Source organism: Phocoena phocoena, chromosome 19 (assembly GCF_963924675.1).
Source record: "Phocoena phocoena chromosome 19, mPhoPho1.1, whole genome shotgun sequence".
In the NCBI taxonomy this organism is placed as follows: Eukaryota; Metazoa; Chordata; class Mammalia; order Artiodactyla; family Phocoenidae; genus Phocoena; species Phocoena phocoena.
The window spans coordinates 58696840-58708205 of NC_089237.1; the positions used below are offsets into that span (position 1 = coordinate 58696840).

Below are 11366 nucleotides of genomic sequence, written 5' to 3' on the forward strand. Positions count from 1 at the left end.
ATCTCAAGTGCAAAACATAGATGACCATTTATAATAAGCACAAGTTTTTAACCACAGAATGTCTACAAGAATTATAGCTTTAAAAAATACAACCAATTTTTATATCTCAAAAATATCTCAACTCAAATAAATTAATTTCTTAAGAAGTACACCTCCTACTATTCGTTTGGCATGACTGGTTGAACTCTGGTGCAGCCACACCGGGAGCTGCAGGCACGCGTGTGGCATGTGCAGCGTGCTCTCGCCCTGGCCGCAGTGACCACGGCTCACCCGGTGGGACTCACGCTCACACACGACGAGGAGCATGCAGTAATAATACAGCTTTTCAAAACACGACTAACACAACGTCCTCACGCACTATGCTCCGCACCGTGGCCTTAACACAGCTGCAGTTGACGCCCCGGGGCTCCAGCGCAGCGGGCAGGGCGGCTGCCACCTCCGCAGCTGTGGAAACAGCCTTACACCCAGGAGCTTGACTCTTCCCCCCCGCCCGCAGGAGACAGAGGCCACCACACAAGCACTCCCGGGAGGCTAGGCCCCAGACCAGCACTTGATTCATGGCCAAGTGCTCCCTCCTCCCTGCAGCTGAAACCAAACCTCAAAGCAGGACAGGCTCAGAACAGCTGGGTGTGTATCAGCCTTAGCTGAGGCTAGGCTGGTTTTCCTTCCAGCCAGAAGTAGAGATTTGATACTTTTCCTTTTTGCAATGTTAATACCATCTCTCTCTCAAAAATTCCAGTTGTATCAGTTTCTATCACAATATTAGGAAAAAGCCAGAAAGCTAGCTGGTTTGCTTCAAAGCACGAGCCAAGGCACTTTCTTGAGCCTCTAGGGAGATGGGAGGTAAGAGCTGATGCTGGCTTGGGGGGCTGGTGCCTCCGAAGGCTGTCCACAGGGACTGATGGACCGCACCAGCCCAGGAGGGCTCCTGCCTGTGCAAAGATGACGTGGGCCATGTGGAGAAACTGACCGGCCAGGCGCCATCAGGCTGGGAAGAGGGGCGGGGGCACGCGCCCAGCAGTGGTGCAGTGGGTGGCGAGCTGCGTGCAAGATCTTCCAGGCCACTGGGCCTCCGAGGACGTGTCACGAGCTGCAGCAGCCCTGGCACTCTGGGGAGAATCTATCGGCCATCCTGGGATTTTGACATGGGATTTGTTACTTGTTTGGGGATGAAGTCTATGATACTTCGCACACAGTAACTGATCTGAAGCAAGAAGTTCAGAGCTAGATAGGAAATGGCAGCTGGGCTATCACAGCTCATTTCCAGATTCTACTAAAGGAGTAGGGTCCCCAGGGCCACAGGTGCTAGAAAAGGGTTCAGCTGATGTCTACCGTGGAGCTTCTGGAAATCACTACTGCATAAATGCCAGCCTGGGCAGGTTCTTCTTAACCTGGACTGCTTTAAAAAGGCAGGGTGGGGGCTTCCCTGGTGGCGCAGTGGTTGAGAGTCCGCCTGCCGATGCAGGGGACACGGGTTCGTGCCCCGGTCCGGGAAGATCCCACATGCCGCAGAGCGACTAGGCCCATGAGCCATGGCCGCTGAGCCTGCGCGTCCGGAGCCTGTGCTCCGCAACGGGAGACACCACAACAGTGAGAGGCCCGCGTACCGCAAAAAAAAAAAAAAAAAAGGCAGGGTTGGGGGGCAGGTAATGGACTGGAAGTGAAGTTGAAACAAACCTCAAGGTTTTGGTGCCTGGGCCTTCGAGGCAATACTTAGGATTGAAAAAGTACTAAGAGCACGGACACCCTCTGATTTTTGAAGCGTTTCTCAGCATTTGGACGCTTGCTGACCTATTACCAGGGAAAACCTCTTAAGATTCCCGACGAGATGAGTTTGTTGCACAGGCCCCCACCACTCAGACTCAGGTGCGTCTGAGACTCCTGGCAGGTTCCAGTCCCCAGCGTGGCGGGGCCGGGAGGGCCTGGTTCCCCTTTGAGCTCCCTTTGAAGAGAAACATACTTGGTTGGCATCAAGCATTCTGTGAAACTGCCACACTGCAAAGCTGGATTTTAACCAAAATTTAAATGCTGGAGTTCAGCCACTAGTCAGCGAATACAGCTCTACTCCTCGATGAAGAAACAGCTCAGGTAGGGGGCTCCGGGTGCCCTCTCTGCGGCCGCCCCACGGCCAGGCCTTCTCGCACCGGCAGGGCTCGCCCGAGGCGGAGCTTCTGCACAAACACCCTCCAGAGTGGACTTTCGCTTCTAGGAGGCCAGTGTGACTGACCTGCTGCCCTTTCTGGCTTCCCAGGTGCGAGGTGTGAACCGCAGAGGCCATGTTGGTGGCCCGGGAACGAAACGGGTGGGCCCATGATCACTTCCCATCTGGTCATTTGGGCCCCACGGACCGCTCTTCCCTCGGAGATAAGGTGTCACAAGCTCGTGTCCTAGGAGGCCCAAGTAGATGCAATTAGCCACCTACCTAGAAAACAAAGCAGCATCTGAACACAAGGGGGGCGGTGGTAACAGGAGGGCAGCCTTCCCACCAGCACCCACACTGCACATTCGGAAGCTGCCATGTGGTCCCTGGAGACGCCTCTCCGGGGGACACAGGTGACAGCACAGGTGCGAGGACCCGAAGAGACGCGGTGGCAGCCCTGTCACAGTGGGCCTTGGTCACGGCCTCCGGAGCAGAATCACACTCTGGCAGGAATGGGGACCCTGACCAGAAGCCTGAGCAGGGAGGGCCACGGGAAAGAGATGATACGAAGCCTCCTTGGTCACCAGGGGGTCCTGACCGCTGTGCTGTGCTGCAAAGCTGGTGGCGGACCAGGTCTCAACAGCAGGACTCTGACGACACAGAACACGGCCCTGGCAGACACGCACGCATGCTCAGGAGCAACCACTATGGCTGGTTCAGGTGCGTTTTACCACAACGTGGGGAAAAAAATTAAAAAGCAGTAACACCAAGAGTTCTCCCTGCTTAGGGACAAACAGCTTAAGGAAGAAAAGTATGACATTTTCACGGTTGCAAAAAACCATCCACCTACACACACCAGTGGTAACTGTGTCAGGAGGGTCCTGGTGGGTGAACAGGAAGTGGGGCTGGGACTCAGCTGGGACGGAACGAGCTGCTGTGCGTGTGCTCCAGGCCGGCACGGCCTTCCCGGAGGAGATCCCAGCCCGCTGGCTGCCCCGCGCCCGCGACACCCCGTGAGGTAGTGAAGTGGTAGCGACGGTCTGCGGTGACCTCTGCCGGGCGAGCGCCAGCCCACCTGCAGACCCTCCCCGAGAGGACAGTGTCGGCACCCCCAGGACAGCTGGTGGCTCCTCGCCCGCACAGCAGGAAGCCTGTGCCCAGGCCCCCACGACAGCGGTTCTGATGACCAGGGGCCAGTGACCGGTCACTCCGCTGAGCCTGGGAGCCCAGCGGCAGGCCCCTCCGTGCCTGGCGAGGACGTGAGGACAGGGCAGGGAGCATCCAGGGGCCTCCCCTGGGAGGGCGGCTCCGCGACGGCACGCGAAAGGCCCAGCTGGGGTCTGCACTAGGCAATGGACGTCCCATCGTCCTGCTTTCGACCAAATCATCCAGTTAACGGCTGCTCCCCTTGATGTTGCTGCGCAAGAGGGCCGGCGTGGTCCTCCCTGCAGGCTCCGCCTCCCTGTCCCTCATCAGTGCCGAAGCTTTCTTCTGCCCTGGCCCCCAGTCCCGACCCCAGGCCACTCTCCCAAGGGGCCGCGAGCTGTTACCGTCCTTCCAGATGCCACCAGGGGGCCAGTGCCCCCACCGTCCTTGCCCAGAGCCATCTGGGAACCACGGCTGCCACCTCGGTTTCCTTCCCACCAATGACACCGGAAGTCTAAACAGCTCAGAAGACCCCCGGTCACGCCAACGCCCTCCCCGTACCGAGTCACGGGTCTTGGTCACAGTGGCCGGGCCTGACCTCAGATCTTGTACAGGAAACTGGGGACGTAGTCGAACCTGAGCACGGGCTGGCCGGCTGCGGAAGGCTCCCGCGTGTAGTGTAGCTTCAGCAGCTCTGCCAGGTACTGGACCACCTTGACGTCTTCGTTCACCAGCCCCAGGTTCAGCTGCAAGAAGCTGGCCTGGCGGCTGGCGGCCAACCCCTCAGCTTCCGTGCCACGGGCAGGCAGGTGCAGGTGGCGGCAGAAGGCATAGAGGAAGGCCTTGGCGCAGAGCTGCGTGAGCACACTCTGCACGTGCAGGGAGTAGGTGCTGCCCCGCTTGATGTGTGTGCGGTGGTCTGCCAGCCGGGGCACCAGGGTGCCTCTGTAGAGGGGGCAGCGCAGGGTCTTCCGGTCCAGGTCCAGGATGCTCGTGTAGCGGCTGTAGCGGCTCAGGGCGTGGAGGGTGCCGGCACTGGCGGGGGACGCCACCCTGAAACACACAGGCCAAGGTCAGGAGGCAGAAGCCGGGGTGGGCCCCTGCCGTGAGGCCAGCCCCCACCCGGCCCCACTTGCCGGCACACTCTGGAAGGCAGGTCTGGCCACCACGACCTTCAAGGCTCCTCAGCCCTCTCACGACCGAGGTCAAGTGCCTAGTGTGGCCCACGAGGCCCTGACGACCTGCTTCCTGCTGCCCCTGACGCCCCACCTGTCACTCCCCAGGCTTTCCGTGGGGCCCCTTGTGCTCTGCCCGGAACACCCAGCCTTCCTGGACCTGTTCGCTCCTCTCGTTCTTGCTCTGTGACCTGGGGCGAGGTCCTTAACTTCCGAGCCTCATCTGTGAGGCAAGGACGATGGTCCTGCCTCTGGGGTCACAGCGGAGGCACAGGCTGTGGCGCTCAGGACAGCGTCTGGCCCTCGCCACCGGCCTGGCACTGACCGGTGTGGCGCCAGGAGCTCCTGCAGACCCAGGACCATACCCCATGCCGTGCCCGGCACATCAGAGGCAGGCAGGCCGGGTTCACTCAGCGAGGGAAGGAGGCCGGAGTGTCGGCCTCAGTAAGCGGCCCCTGACCACCCCGTCTAGACCAGGTCTCCCAGAGGAGCTGGGATTACCCTGCAGAGTCCAGCAAACGGCTGGCTGACCAGCCACTTCACACACTTGACGCTCCGCTGGAAGCCGGGGCTTGTGAAGTTGTAAAAGGACCGACGGTCTCTTGGGACTGAGGTCACCTCATCATACTTTCCCCTCAGGGGTGTTCTCTTCTTGTAGAGAAGACAGTCGTTTATCGTGCGCCTAGCGTATTCCAGGCAGTGACCTGGGGCCTGGCCTGGCCGGGAAGAAAGGACACGCACATGAGCCGGCCCAGAGAGGGGAGGCATGGCCTCCGTGTCCACAGCAGCGGCCGCGGGCTGGGAAGGCACTGGAGGAGGGGCCTCGGAGTCCTAAGAGAGGTGGGCTCTGGGGACTGCAGAGCACGGCAGGCGCAGGGGCAAGCGGGGCCGGGCCCCCCACCACAGGCCACGAGGAGTCAGACTTGCCGGCGGCTCCCCGCCCGCTCCTGGGTGACCCTTACCTACCCCCCAGGGGGCTGGGCCATGAGCTAAATGCCTCACCTCATCTTCCTGCCCTGCACTCGGCTGCCACCCACCTCAGGCCAGCCTCTCCCCAGGCTCTGGCGCCCCAGCCTACTCCCGTCCACGGCGGCACCACCTCTTTTGCGCCTCCAAACTCTTCCTTCATTGGCTCCCCCCAAAGCTCCTCCGGAGGCCAGATGACACGGGAGAAGGTGTGGCCGGGCCTCTGTCCCTCGGGCAGCACCCCGCCCACCCCCGTCTTGAACTTCATTACGGCCCATCTGAAGCCGAGGTGGCGGGGGGACTCTGCACAGATGAGGACACTGGGCCCGCAGAGGGACTGTGGCTTGTCCTAGGTCACCCACGTAGAAGGCGGCTGAGCCGGGATTCAACCCAGGGCCTCTGACACAACACCAGCACCTCCCCGCGCGGAACGGAGCTGTCTTCCAAACAGTCCAGGGCCTTCTCACTGCTGCTTAGTAAGCAACCCGATTATCGCTGGTTTTGATTTATAATCGTGGGAAACCAACCTGATTGTTTATCCATCTCTTACACCCACAAATGTCTGATCTGACTGACAAGCATTTCCAGGCAGAGGGCCTACTTCAGTGGAAAAAGAAAAATCCAGGGCCAATGCCACTGGTGGTTCTGGGGTAAGAGTCCTGAGGAACAGTCCTACACACAGTCCAAGTGCCTGCGGGGGGAAGGGACTGTCCTAGGCCACAGCTCTCGGATCCCAGACTGATCCAGCACCCGGGACCGAGCCCCGTAGACACACAAAGGCACCCCTCTGCTCGCACCCTTAAATGCTGACCCTCAGGTGGGCCTCCACCTGCCTCTCCATCTCAGTGCCGGATCTGACTGCGGGGCCGTCTCACTAGCCACCTGCAGCTCTGGGCACCCCCGGGGCCGGGGCTCTGCATGCAGGAGCCTCCACGCCCGACAGCTGGGGCCACGGCTCGTCCCCTCATGGCGCCGCCCCACCGGGTCCACTGCTCACCGCCCGGGACGCCTTTGGGTGAGCCGCAGCGAATCCAGTTCCCTCTCTCCTCCTGGCCCCTCGGCCAACCCTCCAGTGACACGTGCCCTGGGGGGCAAGGCCCCTGACCCGTCGACTGTGGTGCCCGCCGGAGCAGGGGCCTCCGGGGGCAGATCTCCCGATTCCCAGCACCTGTGCGTGCTCAGGGGTGTGGGAGGGAGGGCTTCGTGGGACGAGTCACCAGACATTCCCTAGAAAGGTCTCAGCTGTCACTGCTGACAGGCCTCCCGCTTTCCTGGAGGGACCCTCCATGGTTGAAGTCTGGAGGCGAGGGCCTGGCTCCACCCGGGCCACCTGGCCTGCCTTCCACACGGCGATCGGCGCCCCCCTCCACTGCCCCCCAGGACGTCAGAGCAGCGCCTGCACGGAGAAGGCGCAGGTCAGACACGACGGGTCCCCCACACTTGCCAGCACGAGGCAGGTCTTCCTCGTGCAAATGTAAACAGCCTGGGGGAGCGCCAGCCCACGGGGTGGTGACGCTGGGACGGGAGCGAGGGCAGCCCTGTCACGCAACGCCCCACTGCTGCCGCACCTGTATCCTGGCTCCAGGCACAGCGGCTGGCCTGTAATGGCTCTCAGTAAGTATCTGGCAAATGACCACTATTTTCCCAGGAGGGAGGAAGGCGCTGCCCAGGCGCCCACTGCGGAAGAGCAGCTCACAGCCCCCTTCCAGGGACACTGCCACCTGCCGCTACCCCCGCCTGCATCCCAGAGACATCGTGATTGATCACAGCTGGCTCCCCAGTGCAGCCACGCCGGGCCGCAGAATCCTTCTCAACACAGCACTGCAGTTGGGTGCCCAGGAGAGTGGAACTGACGTGAAGGATGCACCTCATTTGCCTGCCACCGCGTTCTAAGGAAGGAAGCTCAGGGGAAGCCTCTGGAAAGGGCAAGGCCATCCCGAACCTGGTCCTCGATAAGCCAGGTGATGTCGATAAACTGACTGTGTTTTAGATTCTCCACCTTTTGAGGCAAAAAAAATCAAAGGTCAGGGGTTGAGGTGAGAGGAGAGAGTTGGAGAAGTGAAAGTGTGTGTGTAGGGGCCGCCCGCCCGTCATCCCACCGAGAAGAGCAGCCAAACACAGTCCCTTAAAGGCCTCCCCCCACCCCGACCCCAGCTCAAACGTGGCGCCGGCAGGGGCGCAGGGGCCCGGGCACCCGCTGAGCCTCGGCCCTGCGTCCACACTCCCACGATGCCCACGGGCTGGGCTTGCCCCGGTTTGGCAGGCCCGTCCTCACTGTTCCCCCACTGCGACCCCAGCCTCCCTGCCACTCAAGCCAGAGACCCCAGACCTCCTCTGGGCACCCATCCCACGCCTCCCATGTGAGGCGCCCCCGTCAGAGCTCTCAGCTCCCTGTGCCGCCGGGCTCTGGCCTCCGGAGCACGAATTCTCCCAGAGCAGGGCCCCTGCCCGAGACCTCCAGCTCGTACCCCAGCCCCGCCAGCACGGCCCGAGAGTGAAGTGGACGTGGAAGCGCCCCGGGCTTGAATCCCACCACCATGCCCCCACGGGGCGGCCAGGGATCGAGCGAGTCAGGTGGCCGTGAGCGGGGCGAACACGAGGCGGCTTAGGACGGTGACCTCACGGACGCCAGGGACCCGCGTAAAGGCGCTGACTGCCACGGGGAGGAAAGGGCTCCTGCCCTCTCCGTAGTCCAGAGAGTGGACTCCTACCATCACCCAGCTCGACGCGCGTGAGTCTCAGGTGAGCAAAGGCAGGTGCGGGGAGAGACGTGAGCCCAGTGCGCACACCAGGGCAGAAGTCCCCCGAGCCAGACAAGCAGAACGTGGAAAAAACCCAAAAGAACCTGCTACAGCACAAGCCGGTGACGTGGGGAAAAAGGAGAAAGCTTCCGGGGGGCGGGGGGAGGGGATGGGCTCCTGGGGCAGAGGGGACAGGGGAGGGAGAGCCGGGGCGGCTGCCTCTCCCAGCACCCCTGCCCTCCTCAGATGCAGACCCCGTCTCAGTCATTTACCCCATAGTGTGAGTTAGAGACTCAGCAGGGACCTGAGACCCAGCGGTCCGGTCGTTCCCAAACCTCGCTGCATACCGGGCGAACTCCACGTCGTACCCCAGGCCAACCCAATCGCAACCCTGCGGCATTCTAGAAAATCCTCCCAAACCATTCTGACACAGCAGGGTGCAGACCAGGTTGGGAACCACTTAGGAACTGCAACCCCTCATGTGACAGACAAGGCAACAGGTCAGAAAAGGGAGAGGATTTGCCAAAAGCGACACAGCGAGTTGGTGCTGGGGCCAATCTGGAAGCCAGGCCTCCTGGTTCTGGGGCCACCACACCGACTCGTGAACCTCACCCAGAGGGACGGCCACCTGAAGCCTCATCTCTGACCAGCCAGGGCCCATCCCCACCACCTGTGACCAATTACCTCTGCAGACCAATAAGCTTCCACTTCTGAAAATCCGTGATGTGCAAAGGAGAGGACACCCAGTGCTTCACGGGCTTGGCGTGGAGGCTGTAGCTGGGGACAAAGATGGACAGCGCGGTCACAAGCTTCCTGACTGCGGCCTCCTCCTCCCCGAGGATCACGAGCGTCCTCCCGCTGAGCAGGGAGTAGATGGCTGGGTGGGCAAAGGGGTACTGGCGGATGAATCTTAAGGCGTTCTGGCCCGCTCTCTTCTTATGCCTCTCGGAAGAGGGGCCAGTGGGAGGAACAGAAGAGGGAGTCCTGTCGGAGCTGGCGGAGATGACGCTGCTCCCGTAGCTGGTGGCGTCAGAGTGGTCATCCAGGCTGGTCTTACTGCCGTCCCGGCTGGCCAGCAGGTGGCTCGGGTCCAGCTCATAAGCAGGGAAGCCTTCGGAACCGCTGTCTCGGGAAGAGGCGTTGGCGTTTTCCACCGAGAAGTCCATGTGGAACTCCTGGTCCTTCTGCCGGTAGCGCTGCGGGGGGACACTCACGACCCCGTACTCGTCAGAGAGCGCGTGGCCCGGGGTGGAGAGCGGCACCCGCAGAGTGCCACCCTCCCTCCCAATGCAGCAGGAGTCTGTCTGTGACGGGGTGACTCCCGAGCCGCCCTCCTCGGCCTCCCCCAGCTCCGGCGGGCTGAGGCCTGCCTGGAAGTGGATGGCTCCCCCGCCGTCATCTGCGTAGGACTCTTCTTCATTAATGGCACTTGGGTAACTGGCCTTGAAGTCGTCGGGGATGAGGGCCTCAGAGGGGCAGGTGCTGAGGACTTCAATACTGTCCCCGCTGATCGTCCTGTGGCTGACAGCCTTGCTCCGGACCACCTGGGGGCTCAAGGGCACCGTGAGGCTGGCCTGGCTGTCAGACTTAGACAGCACAGAAGTGGACTTCTCCGTGCCAAGAACCTCAATGCTCTCTCCACTGCTGATGCTTCCTTTCATGTCCATATCCAGGTAGTCCAAGTTTTCCTGGGGGTCAAAACTGCTTGACTCTGTCACCTCCACTTCCCTGGACCCCTCCTCCCCAAGTTCCTGCTCCATCTTGATTAGCACGGACTCCACACTGGACTTGTAGGAGCCCACGCTAATTAACACTTGAGGAACTGGACATTCTTCTACAGACCTGGAAGGCGGCCTGCCGTGACTAGGCTTAGGGCGTGCACTCTCCTGTTTCTCTTCCCCCCTGCCGTCGACCTCTACCAAGTCTTCAAAGAGGAAGTTTGTGATATGCTGTTGCTTCAGGAGTGCTCTGTCGATCTGGCTGGTCAGGAGGTAGCACAGGTCTCCTCTGAAAATGTGCTCAATGTGGCTGAGCTGGGCCAGGGTCTGGGTGAAGTACTCGGTGTCGCAGAGCTCTTCCAAGGTCTTCAGCTTCTTGTCAAAACACTTGGTGGACTTTGCTTTGATGAGTTTTGGGGTGTAGGTGGGTCTGCAGGTGTAATGGTCTGTGTCAGCAGACTCTTCGGGGTCAGAGGTAGTGGCTGCCTGGCTGGGCGGATCCTGGGTGTGCGCCATCTCCCCAGGACACAAATCGGGCCCCCTCAACTTCCGATGAGGGTACGAGCGGATCTGCCTCAGCAGGTCTTGATGTTCAATGATGGACTTCTCCACACTGGCCAGCTCATTGGCCTTCTCGATGGCCTGAGATGAGTAAAAACCTTTGTCGTTGGCTTTCTTCTGGATCTCTGTCTCGGTGTGCAACACTGTCCTGGTGTAATCCAGGTCTTTCAGTTTTTTTTCAAGTTCCCCAGCAAATGCCTTCCTGTTGCCTGTTTTCAAGCACTCTGAAGCTTTGGAAAATTCAGCTGAGAGCTCCTGGAACTGCTGCATGATTTTGTGCTGGTCTGCTGAGATATAAGCCATACAAAAGGGCCTCACGAAGCCACGGGCCTCCAGGTCGTACAGGGTGAGGTGGTGCACGTAGGCAAAGGCCCCCTCCTTGGAGTCTCCCAGCACGACCTTGGAATCCTCCACGAAGTTCAGCTTGGGGTAGGCAGAACCAGGGGGATGGCCCACGAAGGAGGCCTGGTAATCCACAGACATGATCCGCAAAGAGAAGTAATTGAGATCAAAAGTACCGAAAACTTTGGTGTCATTGGGGATGGTCAGTAAGGGCTGGGGTCCCACCTGCTCAGAGAACTCGGAAATAAGGATGAAGTCCCGAGAGAACTTGGCCCCGGACAGTTTGGACCATGGACTGGCTCCTTGGCTGGCGAAGGGGAAGAGCGGCACCGAGTACTCCTCGGGCAGGGCCGGCTCATTGTAAGGTTCCTCCTCGTATTCGTCCTCTTTGGTGAAGGCCACCACGTCAGGGGCGCTGATCATATTTCCAGATATATGGTGAGTACATTGAGAGGAAGTGGGAAAGAATGCGGGGGTAGCCAAAGCCAGGGAGCCAGGCCTCTGGAGGAGGAAGCAAAGTTCTTACGGGCTTCTTTGCGCCCTCGGGGGTACGAGGCAGCCGATCACATACCCGCGG

General features: G+C 60.6%; 1 protein-coding gene across 1 annotated transcript; it reads right to left on the minus strand.

Annotated features, from left to right (window-relative positions):
• Window positions 1-3885: 3885 nt before the first annotated feature.
• Window positions 3886-11212, minus strand: SMCR8 (SMCR8-C9orf72 complex subunit). Its single transcript, XM_065897781.1, has 2 exons — window positions 8853-11212; window positions 3886-4339 (listed from the first exon to the last, which is right to left on the minus strand). The coding sequence occupies exons 1-2, from the start codon at window positions 11210-11212 to the stop codon at window positions 3886-3888; spliced, it is 2814 nt and encodes a 937-aa protein (XP_065753853.1).
• Window positions 11213-11366: the final 154 nt, after the last annotated feature.